This window comes from Alexandromys fortis, unplaced genomic scaffold (assembly GCF_014885135.2).
Source record: "Alexandromys fortis isolate MF-2015 unplaced genomic scaffold, M_Fortis_MF-2015_v1.1 scaffold_25, whole genome shotgun sequence".
NCBI classification, from domain to species: Eukaryota; Metazoa; Chordata; class Mammalia; order Rodentia; family Cricetidae; genus Alexandromys; species Alexandromys fortis.
The window spans coordinates 10,955,178-10,974,398 of NW_026067904.1; the positions used below are offsets into that span (position 1 = coordinate 10,955,178).

Genomic DNA, 19,221 nt, shown 5'->3' on the forward strand with positions numbered 1-19,221 from the left:
TACTCAGGAATATTTTATATTTCAAAGTATTTAGGAATATTTTAATTAGAAAAATAAAGGCAATGAGATTATCTATCAGGTTCTAAAAGTACCCATGAATTAAGTCACTCACACCCCCTCTTAAAAAGTGAGACAAAATTTAAAATCACAATGCTGTTAAACTTTTACAATAAGGAGTAAGGCCATGCTATGCTAGGGTACAAAAATCTGTAATTCTGAGCATGAAAATAATTTATTAGACATCTGACTTTTCAATCATTGGCCCCACTGGAAATAGAATTAACATAGCTCACAGAGGAGAAAAACTATTCCAGCCAACACCTGCTTCATTTCAGACTTCCTGGGGAGCCTCTGCATCCTGGAGGACAGCGTTACCCCAAGCATCCGTATGTTCGATGCTGATCCAATGAATGATGAGAAACTGGGCAATGTCGCTGGTGATGTGACTTCTAGGACCATTCTTAAGCATAAGAAATAGGTCTTCCTGCAGCGAGTCCTTGATAACCAAAGCACAGAACCCCCTAACTATCCCTGACAAACAGGAAGCAGAGCATATGCATACTCTGGCCAGTGGGATGCCATAGGAAAATGTCACAAGGAGATTTCTGTGAGACCAAACGTGAACTTTAATTAACATCATCTTTTAATAGGTGATTCTGTCACTAAAAACCAGAGAAAAGAAAATCAGTTAAGAAATGGAGTTAGGGAGAAATGCAGGACTGGAATACGGACTCAGCTGCACTTCCTTGGCTAACTCATTAAAAAATGCCAATTAAATATTTTCAGTCAATTTTTATTATTTTTTTTTTTAAAAGCAGCAAATCAACATCACAACTCAAACTTAATCTAAATGTGCACCTGACAGGGAAGCACATCTTTATGTGGAGTGGAAAAGGTTTTCAAAAAAGCCCATCAATCCACAATCTCCACATACCCAAATAAACAACCACTCTTTGTAAGTTGTGCGAAGTGACTCACAGGAATTGAGGAGTTGCTGCTGTGGAGACAAATCTGGAGTCAGTAGCAGGAGTCTGGGGGTCAAGTTAAAAAGTTGAAAATGTGATAAGAAACTGTGTGGAGGTTGGGGGACAGGGTAAGAGAGTCTGTAAGCCAGCTGACCCAAGAGTAACTGATATCTCTAACGTTTCAATTGAGACAGGCATGTTAAATCTCTTTTAAAAGAAGGCAATTAAAACTTACAATTCCAACAGCCCACAAACCAAATAAAAATATTGTAAAAAGGAATCAAAACTATGTCCAGAGCTCCACCCCCATCTCATTTTCAGCACCCCAAGGAAAATAAAAGCATCCATATGACTATCACAGATGAAAACAAAATAAATGTCACTGGAATCATTTTTTCCCCACTGAGGTATAAAATCTATATAGAAATCTGATACTATAACAAATTGTACTTCTCATAATTCTGTTTTAATTTCCTTTAAACCCTGTTTGATATAATTTTTATTGTTGTAAAAATGTTTTCATGATTCTAAACCTGGTTCCAGTTCTTTTCCACTTTCTTTTCTATCAATATTTAATATTTCAGCTACTGGTTCTAATCAGGAGATCTATTCTTCAGGAGGCACACTCAGCCGACACGGCTGACGTGCACGACCGCTGTGGAAGGTGCATCTATCCAGAGAGCACATTCTGCGCCTGTCTGGGATCGGAAGGCCACTCGCCACTGTTCTTGATGAAGACTCTTCAGTCTTGTAAACATCAGTGTGTGCAGTCTCACTACTTTGCAGTCTCACGTCCTGGGACAGGAAGGCTGGTTCACAGCAAGTGAAAAGCTAGAGGAGTCTGAGTTTTAATGGCTGATAAACCTTACATCCCACAGAAGAGGAAAACACTTCTCCTTTTTTGCTACTTAAGAATGTGGCAGAAACGTATACTGAGGTAGCCCAGTCAATCCTTATTTTTTTTCTTTCATTTTTCTTTTTGTTGTTGCTGCTGTAAATTTGGTCTCAGAATATTTCTGGAAGGGTGACATTTCGAAGAAGCCACTGCTGGGACCGGCTTCCAGTGCAGTCTCTAATGCTGGGCACCTGGCTGTCCTCTTCCGTGGCTTTATCCAGGCACTGGTTACTGTTCACATGCTGCAGGGTTAATTTCTGAAAGCAGCAGGGGAAACACACACCTTAACTAGAAAGTGAAGGAAAAAAATAACACCCCAGTCCCCTTTGGAGCACTGTACCACATCAACCAGGCTGGCCTAGAACTCCAAGAGATCCACCTGCCTCTGCCTCCAAGTGCTGGGATTAAAGTTGTGCGCCACTGCCACACACACAGAGAGACAGACACACACACACACACTTTAGCTTCCTTAAAGCAAAAAGAAAAATCCAGGCCAAGTTAAGTGACTACTAACATTCCCTTGAACATATTTCCAAACAACTACAATTTTTCTTTTATTTCTCTGTGATAAGGCTGCTTAATTCTGTGATTCTAAACTCTAAGATTTTAGAAACTTGGGTCCTTCTAAAGATTCAAAATATAAGAATGCTGGTGTGGCTGAGACACACTACAATTAATCATAAGCCTAGAAATCAACTCCAGAAATCATCCTTGTGGTGGAGGAAGGGATTGTGGCATACAAGAGCATAGAAACCTAGAAAAGACTGGTTCATAGCCTAGACAACCTGGGCTTTCTCACTTTAAGATAAATATCACAATACAAGACACATTTTGAGAAGATTCTGGAAGGCAGTAACAACAGGTAACTATGTGGAGCCTCACACGCAAAGGACTGCCAGAGAGGGACACGGCTGTCCACCTTGGTGCTTATGTTTTAGGCCTGAGACTTTCATGCTGATTTTTAGGGTCATTTCTAAAAGGCAAGACAAGTAAAAGTGAATTCATAGTCATAATGGTCCAGAATGAATGTGTTCCAGAACAATGAATTACTGGTGTGTGGTGTATGCTGAGTGATCAGATTCTTTACTCCTGTCTTGATTTTAATGTGAATCTTTTCTCTGCAAGACCTCACTTAAAATGTTTATATTTTGTCAGGTGGTGGTGGCGCATACCTTTAATTCCAGCACTTGGGAGGCAAAGGCTGTCTGATCTCTGCGAGTTTGAGGCCAGTTTGGTCTACAGTGTTAGTTCCAAGACAGCCGGGGCTACACAGAGAAACCCTGCCTCAAAAAAACAAAACAATTTTAAATTTTACTTTATGTGTATGAGTGTTTTTTTGCCTGTGTGCATGTCCGTATACCATGTGTGTGCCTGATGCCTTCGGAGGTCAGAAGAGGGAGTCAGATCCCCTAGAAATGGAGTTATAGACAGTTGTGAATCAGTATGTGGGTGTTGGGAATTGAACCTGGGTCTTCTGTTAGAGCAGCCAGTGCTCTTAACCACTGAGCCAACACTCCAGCATCTGAAACATCTTATTTTCACGATGCCTCTTTTAACACTTGTGTTAATTTAAAATATAACAGAAACTAATGACTGCATCCATCTACTCTTTCTTTCTAGTTCTCTATTACTCTGTGCCGTATCCAAGTGAGAACTGGCAAATAGCTGTATACTGTAGATGTTACCATCACACTGACCCCAGGTTCTGTATCATCTACTTAATTCTCACAGATGCAGGAGAACTGAAGCTCGAGGACAGTGAGTGCAGCTGTGGCTGTGATGGTGCTAGCTCTCTTCTCATGCAGGTGCAGTGTGGCACAGTCTAGCAGCCAGCGCTCAGGCTCTACACACATGCACTTCATTTCAGCCTTCAGTTCCAGCTGAGACAAAACCAGTGCAGGATTAAGGACATATTCAACATTCCACAATTCCCTACCAAGGTGGCACCTGTCCTCAGGCTCAAGGTCAAGATTACTAAAAGCAGGAAAAAAAAAAAAAAACAAATATAACAAAAATTGTGACTGGGCAATTAGTTTTTCCAAGACAGGGTTTCTCTGTGTAGCCAGGGCTGTTCTGGAACTCACTCTGTAGACCAGGCCGACTGCTTCTACCTTCTTCCTGAGTGCTGGGATTAAAGGCGTGAGCCACCACCACCCAGTTCCTTCCCAATTTCTAAAAACACCTCTCTTTACCCCCTTTTCTGAGACAAAGCCTTGCTATATGAAGCCCAGGCTGGCCTCAAATAACTCACAGTCTACCTTCACGTCCTCGGAGTGCTGTGCCACCACATCCAGTTTCTAGAATCTGGAAATGCTCCATGCTGGATACTCAAGTGCTCAGCATCCAGACTGAACTGGTATTATCAGGAGGCAAGCCCTGCAGGAGACCTAACACTGGGAAGAACCTTGCTCTAGACAAGGCTCGGGCTGATAGAGATGCAGAGCTCCAAGGCTCCAGTACTGCGCTTTGTCATCAGAGGACTCAGTAGACACCTAGGTAACACTGGCAAGTCTCCAGAGAGAACATGATTCAGGCACTGGGCAGGCAAGTGACACATTTTTAACTGCAACCCTTGAAGCAGAGGATAAAAGCTTTCATTACTTATTGCAAAGGCTACCTACGTAATAGAAAAAATACTCATCTACTTCCTGCGTCTAATCTCTCAATGTAAATGGGTCTCGATTTCCATCGTATTTCAGAGGAGAAAGCACAAGCAGTAGAAGGAAAGGAGCTTATTGTCATACTATACATTTTATAAAGTACATAATATAAACAAGATTTAAACATGCATGAACGTGCAAATTTAATCAAATATAGTAGGGTACTGAACAAAGTATCTTGGATCAAGAACTAAGAATCCCGGGTCTGATATCTAACTTAGACCATCTACACACTGTGATACCAGGAACAATTAATTTTTACCCATGGAACAGTGTCCAGGATTTTAGTTCTTGAGTTCGTATGGGCTGCTCTCCCTCTCCAGAGCGCCCTCTGGAGTTCACTTAGGCTACTGGGCTAGCCAGGCAGCTTGCTTTTCCCTTTCCTTTTCACAGTTACTAATTCAGAAATACTCCCTAGTAAATACCTCAATAGTTAGTTTTATCCTGAAATCTGAGAGAAATCAGCCTAAGACATAATTAATTTTATTTCTTGGAAACAAACTTTGCACAGTGATGTGAAGTTTAAACTTCACACATGCGGTGGGTTCTTTGTAAATACTCCTGCACCTCTAATCGACACTCACTTTGCAAATGTTCACTGAGGTAGGACTAGCCAACAACCATTCCCAATCTCTGGGTCTTGGTCATCTCACATGCAAACACAAGAAAACCAAGCGCTTACTTTTCCTGCCTTCCTTATGGTTCACTATGGGACAAATCTACAACTCCAAGAAATAAGCACAGCTTGTCAAGAGCGTTCCAGGAAAAACTTATTTTCCTGAAAATAAGAGTAACATATCTGAGAGTAAAGCAGCCCATGGTCTTTTCTTTCAGAGCTGAGATTATAGTTAGCTTAAACATCAGAGTACGCGTGGGGGGTCCTTGGACTTCCCACAGGGCAGGGAACCCTGACTGCTCTTCGGGCTGATGAGGGAGGGGGAGTATGTTGGGGGAGGGGAGGGAAATGGGAGGCGGTGGCGGGGAGGAGGCAGAAATCTTTAATAAATAAATAAATAAATAAACTATATACAATAGGAACAGATATCAAGTATAAAATTACAAACAACATAAACAATATTAAGCAAGGAACACATGATAAATGTTTTAATAAACATTCTATTCTGCCTGTTCTGTCAAAAAAAAACAAAGCAAAACATCAGAGTACACCAGAAACCATATACCTAGAGACTCGTGTAAAAAAAAATCATCTACTCAATGGAGCTACTTAAGTAGTTCAGTACTGCATAATTAATATACTGCCATACCCAACAAACTGAAAATAAGGAGCCTTTTCATTTTAAAAGCTGTTAGTTGTCACACTGGCTATGTCCCTAACACCTGCTACAAGGAAATAGATATTGCGCATTCTTTAAGACAAGAGACAATCACACTCACGATGGCAGCGGCACACATCCAGAAACAAACAGGGAATGTTTGGAATATCTAATGGCTGTAATGACTGTAACAGTTACTATGAACCACACTAGCTATAAATCTGCCCATACGCTGTAGCTTCTATATCTATAGGCAACTGGGGAACTCACCACTGGGTCGTACTCCCAGAGCTGGTTGCCTTTTAGGTGGTGGCATTTGAGCATGGTAACTGGGCCATTAAGTTTGGAAACGTCCAAACACAGGTCATCGGTTCTAATTTCTTTGTTGGCAGTATAAGAGAAAACCTGAAAAGTAAACATAAACTTATGTAAGTAAGCTTTCACAGTAAAAGGAAATCAGTCCGCACTTCAGATGCCCACATTTCTACATTTGGAGCCACGAGACAATGAAGACATCGGGAATCAGTTTCAACAGAGGGATAATGAGCATATAGATAAAAACCGTAACTCCAAGTTTAAACTTTGCCTGGACCACTCTCAAAAGAATCTGCAACTACTTCAAGACACAGGATTCGTGTACATTGTCACAGTAATGGAGATTGAAAAACTGAGAAAGCTACACCAATTTTACACAGAGGAAAGTAAAAATCCACATTGTTTTCTGGAGGCTGAGTGTATTTTAAGGGCAGTCATTTTTTTTTCCCTAAAAAGGAAAAAACAAATTTTGTGCTCAGTAATGTTAATTCAGTGGTTAAAGAGACCTTATAAAAATCTTTTATTAAAAAATTACTAGAGAAAGCAGGCAGATCTGAGTACAAGGCCATCCTAGTCTATATTGAAAGCTACCCAAGGTTATACACACAGTGAGAGCTATATAAAAATAATACAGTATCAATCGTTAGATTGAAAGCACCTTTCACCTAATACTTTTGTTATTTTTTTAAATATATAAAATGTTTCCTGAATAATGTTATAGGAGTAAAAGAACAAAGTAAACCAAAATCAAAAGCTGTTTTCAAAGTTTAGTAAGGATACTCACCTGATTGCCTCCCATACCGTGACAATTGAAAATTCCAACCTTTTCATTCTCTTTTCTAGCCATGTTATCTAGACACTGATTTGTTTCCACATTTCGTATCTGTGGGACGTGAAAACGTCAGGAGTTAGAGCGCAGGAGCTTAACTAAAGGAGAGGTGCATACAGATAATACCAAAAGCCAACCCTTTATTATTTCTTTCTGTTGTTGTTGGTTTTTTGAGACAGGGTTTCTCTGTGTAATTGCCCTAGCTGTCCTGGAATTCACTCTGCAGACCAGGTGCCTCCATCTCAGAGATCTGCCTGCTGGGATTAAAGGTGTGCACGCCTTTAAATGGTGGCATATGTCTTTAAACACAGCACTTTTAGAGGTAGAAGCAAGCAGGTCTCTGTGAGTTGGAGGCGCCTGGTTTGCAAAGTGAATTCTAGGACAACCAGCTATGACTGTTACAGGAGAAACCCTGTCTTGGGGGAAGAAAAAACAAACAAACAAACAAACAAACAAAAAACTGTGCACCACCACACCCAACATCTTTTATTATTTCTTTAGTGGTACTTATGGGTGCCATCAACAGTTGTCTAAGTGGACTTAGGGCCCACACAATAGGAGGAAATTCATATTTGGTACAATAAAATCCTAGTCACTCACACATAACTAATGAAGTCATGGATCTTAGAGGAGGACCTATGACTGCAATTTTTCTAAACCAGTATAATTCTAGTTGCATTCTAAATATTTATCCAGGCAGCTCTCAGCCCTCATTAAAGAAGCTTCTTTTTGAAGCAGATAGAGACTATCACAGAAAGCCACAACTGGTCAAAACACTGAGAACAGAATGGAATGCTCAGCCTCAGTTAATAGAACACAAACCCCTAAAACAAAGGCTTAGGGAACATCATAAAGGAACAGGAAAACTATAATAGCCAAGGACCGGGGTTTCTGCTTCAAGACAGTGTCTTCTATATATGACAGGGAAGTTGCACCAATGAAATCTCAACAATATGGTCACCTAAACATGACTTGCATAGTAACACCACCAGTGGCATGCCAAAGAGGATAGGGGAAATCTCACAAGGTCCCACCTATAGATGAAAAACTATAGGCAATTAATGGTTGTTACGAGAAGGAGAATCAGTTTTTTCCAGGGACAAGCCCGAGAGGTTATTCAATCCCAGTCAGTCAGTCCTAGACAAATGTATATGAGGGCAACACTAGACTCAAGTACGGTATATGTGTATATGTGTGCATGTATGTTTGTATGTATGCAACAAGAGTTAAAGAGGAAGAGGTTTCTAATTTAAAAGGGAAATTGGGGGGGGTGACACAGAAGGAGCTGGAGAGAGAGGGGTGGAAATGATCCAAATAAAGGACTTATTTATACATCAAGGGTTCTTTAATTTTAAATTAAAACTTTTTTTGTTCTCATTTCTTTCATTCTTTCACTGTTCCTTTAGGAATTACATTCAGTTCAAAATAATTCTATTTTCAGTAATAATGTAAAAGCAATTTTACAACTCTTCAAGGACACAAGGTGTCCCTTTTGACAATCCAATCCCCCTGATGACTCCTCAGGAAACTAAAGATAGACATTTTCTGGCCAAAAGAGCTTTGGAAGCTGGCTTGTGTGGAAGCAGCCATGTGATGATGCAGATTTCACTTTCCATTAAACATTAATCCACTCCACAAAAGCAGTTTAACCATGTCATCAGAAGAGGGACATCTGAATGTCTGTAAGGCACTTAGACTGCTGCTTTATATGAAGTGGATGCCAAGGCAATGTGAGAACCATCAGTCTGCTCTGCCTTAACACCAGCTATCCCAGGAAGGTCAGGGTCTAACTCTGTGGTTGCTTACAATAGTCAATGGATTAACAACTATTAGCTATTATGAGGAAACATAACATTATTTTGGTTTCAAATCCTATAGTATAAGTACTGGAAGGCAGACTTGGTTGAGACAGACATCTTAATAATCATGTCCCAGAAATGAGACTTTTCACCTGGAGGTGCCTGGTCTGCAAAGACCTGGCACAAAAGGACCACAGGCTATGTTTGTGAGGCAATGGCAAGAATAGCAGATGGTAAAGCCTATGCCACGTGGGAAGTCAGCAGATAAGAAAGAAGAAAGAGGTCAACTTGCCTTGGCAACCATGTTCCATGGCTTGGACATGTATCACCCTTTAATTTGTTAGAACTCAAGCCCAGCTAACAATGTTTAGGCATTGTCTAAAATTGGGTCAGTTCAAAAAAAGAAAAGAAAAGAAGAAAAGAGAAGAAAGGAAGAAAAAGAAAGAAAGGAAGAAACAAACAAACAAACCACCTTTCACTCCATAAAGGAGTGGCTGCTCCATGTCCTTCAGAGGCATGTTACTTAACCTAGATTTTACTCACTCAAGGGGAGAATGTGCAGGAAGGGGGGGGGGGTGATGGGTTTACTCACTCACCAGCATCAGCTCCCTTCCGGGACCTCTGTACTCAAACAAGTCTAGGCTTCTATTTGCCCTCTTTCCCAAGCCTCTATCACCAGCAGCCCCCGCCTTACTCTCAACCAATAATCTGTATTCACCTGAAGTCATTATTTAAGAGGACTTCTCAAGCATCCACACAAACTATCACTCTCATCTGACTTGTACTTGACTCCACATCTCCTTTCTATTCTGTCCCAAGGGATGAACTGCCTGTGTCCCATCCTTTACTCCCCTCCGTGCTGGATCCCATCTCCTAACCATTTAGGGTCTTTCTCTTTTTTATATAACATAAAATTTACCACCATAGCCAGTTACAAAGAGTCAGTTCAGAACTGCTAAGTCCATTCTCACTGCTATGAAAAAGGTCTCTAGAACCTTCCCAGTTTACAAACCTGAACCACTTCAGCCACTAAACAAACCATTTTCCTACCTCTATCAGTCTGTGGTAACCACTGCTTTCTGTTTCCATGCACACAACCACTATAGGTTCTCCCCAGAAGTGAAACGACATTATTCTTGTCATCATTCTATTTCACTTTCATTCCATTCATCTGTCTGGGACATCCAAGTTGCCTCTGCCACTTAGGTTGGGTCAACAGAGCTGCATGAGCATGAATCTCAGAAGAGGGAACCACATCCCTTGGGACTGGAGTTACAGATGGTTGTAAGCCACCATGTGGGTGCTAGGGACCAAACCTAGTCCCCCTGGAAAGGGCTTAAAACCACTGAACCAAACTCTGTTCAAAACTTCACATCTTGGGGCTGGAGAGATGGCTCAGAGGTTAAGAGCATTGCCTGCTCTTCCAGAGGTCCTGAGTTCAATTCCCAGCAACCACATGGTGGCTCACAACCATCTGTAATGGGGTCTGGTGCCCTCCTCTGGCCTGTGGGCATACACACAGACAGAATATTGTATACATAATAAATAAATATTTAAAAAAAAAAAAAAAACTTCACATCTTTTAGCATCACTCCTGATTTTATAAATGGTTAAGGTCCTCAACCCCATTCTTATACAAATTTCCTTATAAGTGGGTATAACATGATTCCAAGAGAACCCAAACATTCTTAATAAAGCCCCGAAGAATCCTGGCATGACCAAGGCCCCAGGCTGCACCAGACCCCAGAAACTGACTGTGAAAAACTCAGCACACACTTTATTTTCATAAAAGGAAAATAATCTCCCCTTCCCCATATTATCCTCTAGCCATCATCTACTTACTTCTCTGCATTATTCACAGAAAAATGCCTCGCCTTGCAAGACAGTGCACATTCAAGCTCTACACTTGTATTCTCCCTAATACTCTCCATGGGCACTCTCGCATACTGAGAGTACTAACAGAATCTCCCTAATCCTCCATACTCAGGTTATGCTTTCTCCATAGTAGTCACATAGTTAAGCACCTACTTTTTGAGACAAACCTTTCACTTAAGTCTCTGAAACATCATTCTCCTGGTTCTCCTTCTGCTCTACTTTTTAGTTTTCAGACAGGGCCTCATTATGCAGCTCTGGAACTCACTACATAGACTAGACTGGCCTCAAGCATGCAATCCTGCCTCCGTGCTCCCAAGTATTAGGATTAATATCCATGATTTCCAACCTGTACCAGCTGCTTATGGCTGTGTTCTCTTCTCACTTGATCCTCTAAATGGTCTATGTGCGTGTACAACCAACGATACAAGCACATGTGTGCATCAAGACTGGAAAGTTCACACCTACCGTGATGACAACCTCAACTGTCCATCTTCAATCTGAAATGGAGTCTTTCTTTCTTCCTTGCTATTTTTCACTGCATAAACCAGGCCAACTGACCCAGGAACTTTCAGGGATTCTCCTGTCTCTGCCTCTCACCTCATCACACTCATGCTCAGCTTTACATGGGTTCTGAGGATCTGAACTCAGTTCATGTCTGTGAGGCAAGCGCTTTACCCACTGGGCCATCTTCCCAGCTTACCCTCATGGGTTTGTCCTCATCTTTTATTACCTATATACTTGTTTTTTCTAGACAAGTGACCTCCCTACTATTTCTGGGACATGCCAAGTTCATACTCATTTTAGCAACCTTTGTACTCATTCCCCCATTGCTCTGAAACGTTAACCTAAGCAACGCTTGGCTTAGTTATTCTTTCTTCAGGATTTTCCTCACAAATTACCTTAAGGGTGCCTTCCTCAACTACCTATGTAAAATAGAACAATTTTCATGCTCACCAGGCATCCTTGTTCTCATCTGTTCTTGCCACTGCTATCTGACACACTGTATATTTTTAATTTTTATTCAAATAGACTATAAGATCAACAAAAACAAAATTTTATGCCATGTTGCATTGTGGTCACTCAAATAGTTGTTGAATGAAGAAAAAACCGTGAAGAAATTCCAACCTCCTAAAGAGCTGGGGTTACATACCCTGAGTGTCAGGGAGGATATGGCTGTGGTCTTCCTGACAAATAAACTCATGTCAGCTAATGCTTACAAAAGGAAATCTGTCACAATTCAACTTCTATTACAAAACAGGTTTCTCCCTCTATTTAGCTTTATAATTTTTTTCTATAAGCTAGATTTAAAATAAAGTCCTAGATGTTCCACTACTACAGTGGAGGAATGGTGGTATAAAGGCAAGAACAGGCAGCATAGACATATTTCAACCCAATGGAAATTCAACTTTTTGGGAGGATGTGATGGTTTGAAAAAAAATGGCCCCCAAGGGAGTAGCACTATTAGGAGGTGTGGCCTTGTTGGAGAAGTGTTAGTGTGAGAATAAGCTTTGAGGTCTCATATATGTTCAAGATCCCGCCCAGTGTCTCAGAACACTTCCTGTTGCCCATGAGTCAAAATGTAAGAACTTTTAGCTCCTTCTCTAGCACCATGTCTGCCTGCATGTTGCCTTGCTTCCCGCCATGATGATAAATGGACTGAACCTCTGAACTGTAAGTGAGCCACTACAATTAATGTTTTCCTTTATTTGTGTTGCTGTGGTTATGGGGTCTCTTTACAGCAACAGAAACCCTAATTAAGACAGAGGAGAAGAGGGCGAAAGTGTAGTATTTACACTAACAAGTAAAAGGAGTAAGGAAGTTGTTGGAGGAAGCTGTTTGTTCCTGGCTGCCCACACTTGAAATAATCACAAAATTACAAAAATAATTATTTGCAATACTGGTTGGCCAATAGCTTAGGCATATTTCTAGCTAGCTCTTATATCCTAAACTAACCCATCTCTATTAATCTGTGTATCACTAGGTAGGCAAGGTTCCGGTGGGTTCTGGCAGAGGTGTCTGTCTCCTGTGGGTGGCTACATGGCTTCTCCCTGACTTCGCCTACTCCCTCTATACATCTCTTTCAGCCTGACTTTACTCTGTTAAGCCACTGGTCAAAGTAACTTCTTTATTAACCAATGGCAATAAAAAATATTCACAGCATACAACAGGAAGTAAAACAAGCTAAATTTTTACCAACTGAGGAAAGCTTCAATAAAGGCTCAAGCAATCAAAGACTACCTGGAACAATAGGTAAGGATAAGGAATACACCAATGATTGCTCCTAAGTGCATACCTCAGGGGCCAGAGAATAATTCTGTCCAGTTTGTGAGCCATCTGGTCTCTAGGACAACTGCTCAGCCCAAGCACCACAGTATAAAAGTGACTCAAGGTGGTAACGAAACATAAGCAAGGAAACAGACTAGATTTACCTTGGCACCTCAAAGAACCTTCCCTTTGTCCTCTTTGAAATCTTTCTGTAAACCCAATGACTATAGGATCTCAAGAAGGTTGTCACGGGTGCCTATGCCATGTAAGGTGTTCTAACTTCCAAGACTGTCTACCAGCCTCCTCGAAGGAGTTTTAGAGGGAGGAGGAAGGGAAAAGGACTGACTGTACTGTGAAGGGAAGAGGTCCTGTGTCCTGGAAAAGACACAGAAAGGTAGGCAATAAAGAAGGGCAAATAACCAAAAAACATTTGATGGTAAGTCCTACAAACATAATGCTATCAAAGGAGGATCTTGACCACAGTAATTCCCACTTACAATTGACAATAAAAACTCTTTTGCATCACAGTCCAGTAAAAACAAATTCTTTTAATATACTTAATACATTTATTCCTAGATTATTATTATAAGAGGCTAAACTGATGATAAATCTATACTAGGCTGTTGAAAATTACTGCCGTGAACTAACAAATAGGACCTTGATAAGTTAGAAGATTACAAGATACCTTACCAGGCTGTAGTGGTGCACACCTTTGATCCCAGCACTTGGGAGGCAGAGGCAAGCTATGAGTTCAAGGCCAGCCTGGTCTACAAGAGCTAGTTCCAGGACAGGCTCTAAAGCTACAGAGAAACCCTGTCTAGAAGCAAAACAAAACAAAAACAAAAAAGAAGAAACCTCAAATCTTTATGGTTTAATAGGCTGTGGTATTCAACTCTAATGAAGGAGTCCAATGCTTTTGATTTAACACTGGGGGTGGTGGAGTCGGAAAAAATGGTATAGTATTTGTTAAGTCCTAATTCAGTGACGCACACATGAATCTCTAGGGTGGCCATGGAAACAAAGACATGACAACCACTTAAGAAGAAATCAAAAGACGAGAGTAAATTTGAATAAAAAGAAATGGCCCATTTGAGGAAACAGAGTTACTAAAACTACATGGAGATGGATGGTTTTCTTCCAAGAGAAGGAATAACTCAGGCTCCAGAAGAACTTTCACTTAGAGGCTGAACTTCTAAACAAAGGATGCAAAAAGACTAGACATCCAGTCTAAGAAACCTGAATTTTTGTGGGGTGGAAAGAGGACAGGGGTGTGGGTAGACATGGTCTCTCTATTATAAAGCTCAAACTTACAGAGATCTACCTGCCTCTGCCTCCCAGTGCTCAGATTAAAGGCACGTGTCACCACACCCAGCTCCTATCTGAATTCTTAAACACAGAAAGGAAGTTTGGCTAGGAGTCAAAACTGATAGCTAACTGGCATCCAATAAACAGGACACAAGAATGTTTTACTGTCAAAGTCATTATAACAGAAGCCAAGATCTTTTTCATACTAGAGTCCTTAGTATGGACAGGCACTGAGATAAAAAGTACAACTAATTTGCAAATTTGTCTTATCTATAAGTCAAATTAATAAGCCAATTATTTCAAGAAAAATAATACTGAATTCTAAGAGAAACAACTTAAGAGAATCATCAGAAACAAATATGCTTTCCAGCATTTCCCCCCACTTCCCTGTCTAAGCTATGAAAACTTAAAATTCCCAAAGGAAAATAAACATCCACTTACATACAGAACTGTTTCAACCTTCCTTGTCAAGTTAGCTTCACTCTGAAATTTCTCAGGCTTTGATTTGGACTAACCCATGGTTATTCGCTTTAGAAGTACAGGTTTCAAGGAAATGGCTTAGCTTGTTGTTAATATAAGTCCACTGAAGACACTGCTACATTGTAACAAGAGTCTTCTTGGTAATGGTTCAGTTGGTTCTTGATGTGGGAATGATTTCTTACTAATAAAGAAACTGCCTTGGCCCATTTTATTGGATAGAAAATTAGGTAGGCGGAGTATACAGAAGAGAATTCTGGGAGAAAGAAGGTTAGAGGAAGAGTCGCCATGATTCTCCCGCTCCAGACAGACGCAGGTTAAGATCCTCTCTGGTAAGCCAACTCATGGGCTACACAGAATATTAGAAATGGGTTAGAACAATATGTAAGAGCTAGCCAATAAGAAACTGGACCTAGCCGGGCCAGGCAGTGTTTGAAAGAATACAGTTTCCATGTAATTATTTCTGGGTATAAGCTAGCCATGCGGGCGGCCGGGTGCCGGGGACGCAGCCCTGCCGCTCCTATTTCAACAGATGGCGCCCAACGTGGGGCTAAATCCACTTAAAAACCTGAGAAGCCTTAAAAATAAGGGAAACAGAGTTTAACACAGATTTTTGCTGTTTTGTTGGTGACATGCTGTAGAGAGATTCCTGATTCAGCAACAGCAGCAGAGAAAAAAAGCTGCGTCATTTTAAAGCGCGGCTTCCTGGTGCTATGCTGCCAGCGTGAACTCTGGCTTTAAAGCATTTCAAGGCTTTTATGGGACTGGATGTTTCTGTTCCCACTTGGGATCGGAGGAGATTGCTCTGAGACCTGCCGATGGCTCAGCGTTCCCTGCCTACACCTGGGCAGATGGCGGAATCAGGCTTAGGCAGGCGGAAGAGCATGGCGGATTCCTGCTGCCATACAGAGACGCGTTTTCAGACTGCGCAGTGCTCTGCGTGTCAGATTTGGCTGTAACTTGGATAAAAAGAGTTTCTGTGCTGCACACTCAGTCTCAAAATTAAATTGCTGATTGCGGCTCCAATGTAAACTGCTGTTTGCCTGTAACTGTGCTCAGCTCAAAAGCACCAAATGACTCTGAGGCAGGAGCGGCTGCTCCTTGCTGAACTGTGCTGATCTCAGGCAGGAACTACCGTAATTACCTTAAAACCGTGCAGTTAAGGTTTAGACTGGGCAGGACACAGGCAGTACCGTATTACCTATACATGGTGCAACTTAAGTTTTTAAGAAATGCTTAACATTTTAAGAAATGCTCCTGGAAAAAAAAAAAAAAATTACAGATTCACAGTAAAACAGATTCAGACACCGTTGGATGAATGTACGTAGGCTTGGGGAAAAAAAGAGAATATAAAGAATAAAGTTAATGTCTTAAAAAGAAAAAGGGTAAAGTCTTTAAAGAGACAGAGTACAGAAGTACAGATAGTTATAGATTAAGAGAAATAAAGAAAAATAAGCCACGTAAAAATGAAAAATTCACAGAGAGTCTGGATTATGTACATTGTGTTTTCTTTAAAATTTTTGACTGTGAAGGAGCTAAGTACAAAGAGACATTTTATTATATGGGCTGCTAAGCTGAACCTGCACATATGTTCTAAAGGTATCTTGACTTCAAAATTTGGATCTAAGGATATGATGCTTTGGAGAGGGTCTTCTTTTGTTTCCACAGAGGATGTGACCCTATGGATTGCATCTATCCCGGTATGGTATGATAGACCACGCCCTCCTGAAAGGTTGCTGTGAACACCCTCAAAAAATTACTTCACTCAACTGCCAACCGAGATGAACCTGACACACAGGTTACACCCTAAATGATCTGATTAACAGTGCCCCCATTCAGCAGGAAGCAGTTTGGAGAGAAAAAACTACGCCCATGTTCCCAAATATTGTTTATAAATGTTCTTTTACATTTAAAGGGGGATATGATATAGATATGAATAATTTGCATTGGTATGGATTTTAAGGTCAATTTTGTTATATGTATATGTATTTTTGAACTTGATTAAGGTATTGTGATTATGTAGTTCACTTAAAATGTAATGTATAATTAGGAAATATAGGTTGTTAATGGATAATCATTGCTAATAGTTAAGCTTGTAGTCATGTTAGTTAGATTTTCTAGATATATAGAGATATATTTCAATTAGATAGGCATTCTTCATATCTTTCAAAGACTGCAGAATATGGCATTTAAAATATTTTAATAACTTAGGACTTTTCATGACAAGGAGACACGTCTGCTCCTGGCAGCACCAGCTACTTCAAGAGGAAGATGGGCATCGAAGAGGATCCTTATGGAGTTGGATAGTCATTTGGGCAAGAAACTGCTCTTGCCTGGACTGTTGCATAAACTGGACACAGAGAACCCTCAGAGAGAGGACTGCTGAACTTGCCTAAAGGTGAGATGGTCTTTCGGGGTTCCTGATTCATGAAAGAGTCTACAAGACATTCTACAGAACACAGCAGAAAGTGACTGAACTGTCTTTAAAATTTCCTGCTTCATGGAAATGTATCTGGATACCATGGGCCTGTAGGCCGAAGATGGATGCCCCAACGGTACAGAGGAACTTTGGGTGACTGTCCAGGCAGCGAGATGTCTCTGTCATTTCTAGAGTTTTCTTATTTCTTGTTTACTTAGATAATATTATATCCTTCTGGAGTCTTTGATGGAGTTGAAGAATAAATAGTTATAGTTTTCCTTAGTTATGATAAGAGATAAAATAGATATAAATATTGTAACTGTAATTCTTACTTGATAACTGTTTTGTTATATGTAATTTTACTATGCTAAAGTTAAAGCCTTTCTTTTTTGTTTAAACGGAAAAAGGGGAAATGATGTGGGAATGATTTCTTACTAATAAAGAAACTGCCTTGGCCCATTTTATTGGATAGAAAATTAGGTAGGCGGAGTATACAGAAGAGAATTCTGGGAGAAAGAAGGTTAGAGGAAGAGTCGCCATGATTCTCCCGCTCCAGACAGACGCAGGTTAAGATCCTCTCTGGTAAGCCAACTCATGGGCTACACAGAATATTAGAAATGGGTTAGAACAATATGTAAGAGCTAGCCAATAAGAAACTGGACCTAGCCGGGCCAGGCAGTGTTTAAAAGAATACGGTTTCCGTGTAATTATTTCTGGGTATAAACTAGCCATGCGGGCGGCCAGGTGCCGGGGACGCAGCCCTGCCGTTCCTATTTCAACAGGTTCTTAGTTTTCCTGTGGGTACTGGGACCCAAACCCAAGTTTTCTGTAAGAATAAGTAAGCCAAGCAATCTCTCCAGCCCTAAGCATCTTTATTTTAATAAAACATAATGTGATAAAGATGTAGTAAGATTTTGCTGAGGAAGTGGCTCAATGATCAAGCATTTGCTTATCATGTGAAAGTTCTCAGGGTTACTTCCTAGTACTAGGGGTGGGGGAGCCAAAGAATTTAGTAAAATTTCATATTATGAGGCAGACCCCATTAATTAACAAGAACTTATCCATACTTGGGGCTAAATACTTTATAATATCAAAGATAATTTAAGAACCTTAGACGTTCTAAGTTTTAACTTTTAAATAACTATACAGAATAAATATCACACACAGACACACACACACAGACACACACAAACACACACACATATTTGTTTTTACCTCTCCCAATGAGAAATAGTGACGTGGAATTTGAGAATCAGGGTAAATATTTTCTAGGTACCAAGAGAAAGGTTTGCATTGTAGTTTATGTCTCAGACCAAGTCTTGATGATATATCTCCATAATCTACCTTTGTAACACCTGTTGAAAGAAATAATTGACTGATTTATTGGAGTTCTATCTGGTAACACCTCTATGCGCATTCTCACAAAGCAACTGAATGGGAAGCAGGATTATCAGGTGATGCGATAAGGACCACCTCCCAAAGGAGAAAACAGGACAAGGCGCTAATGCGTATTTTGATTTTATTCAAAGGAAACAAATTCATGTAAAAATGTAACAAATAAAAATATTAAACAACAGTTAGTCACACAGAAATCAGGAAACTTAAATGTATATTAAGGTAAAAATAAAAAAAATTGCCAGACAGTGGTGTGCAGGCCTTTAATCCCAGCACAGGCCTCAGCACAGGTTCTCTGTGAGTTCAAGGTCAGCCTATTCTAGTTCCAGCTAGTTCCAGGACAGGCTCCAAAGCTACAGAGAAACCATGTCTCAAGAAACTGAAAAAACTATTTGGCACAAGTATTAAATAGTACAACTACACCCAATCAGCTTTCTCTCACATAATTTGCTGAACTTTGCTCATACCCACTTGAGTCTTGAAGAACTGTAACTGAACAACCAAGGCAGAATAGTAATAATTTCAGAGAGGCATATCTCTGGGAAGAAACAGACATACAAAAGCCCAATTAACAGAACGAAATTCTTAGAAAGTCTCTTGAGGAATGCTGTAGCCTCTGCATTGGCTATGTGACGAGAGATGGTTTCATTAAAGTCTTATACAGCAGCACTAAAGGTCTGCTTATGGAGAATGCTAATAACCTGCTTCTGAGGTGGTATTGTTCTATGGACAGGGGATGTGGCTCAGT

General features: G+C 40.5%; 1 protein-coding gene across 2 annotated transcripts in view; it reads right to left on the minus strand.

Moving 5' to 3' along the window:
* The window catches only part of Galnt1 (polypeptide N-acetylgalactosaminyltransferase 1), a 76,305-nt gene continuing 57,084 nt past the window's right edge, over nucleotides 1–19,221 (minus strand). For both annotated transcript variants that reach the window (XM_050134996.1, XM_050134995.1), the window contains exons 10-13: nucleotides 18,294–18,433; nucleotides 6,894–6,992; nucleotides 6,065–6,199; nucleotides 1–2,117 (exon numbers count right to left, since the gene is read on the minus strand). In XM_050134996.1, coding sequence (XP_049990953.1) covers nucleotides 1,971–2,117; nucleotides 6,065–6,199; nucleotides 6,894–6,992; nucleotides 18,294–18,433 — 521 coding nt within the window. In that variant the 3' untranslated portion in view covers nucleotides 1–1,970. The remainder of the gene's footprint in view (nucleotides 2,118–6,064; nucleotides 6,200–6,893; nucleotides 6,993–18,293; nucleotides 18,434–19,221) is intronic.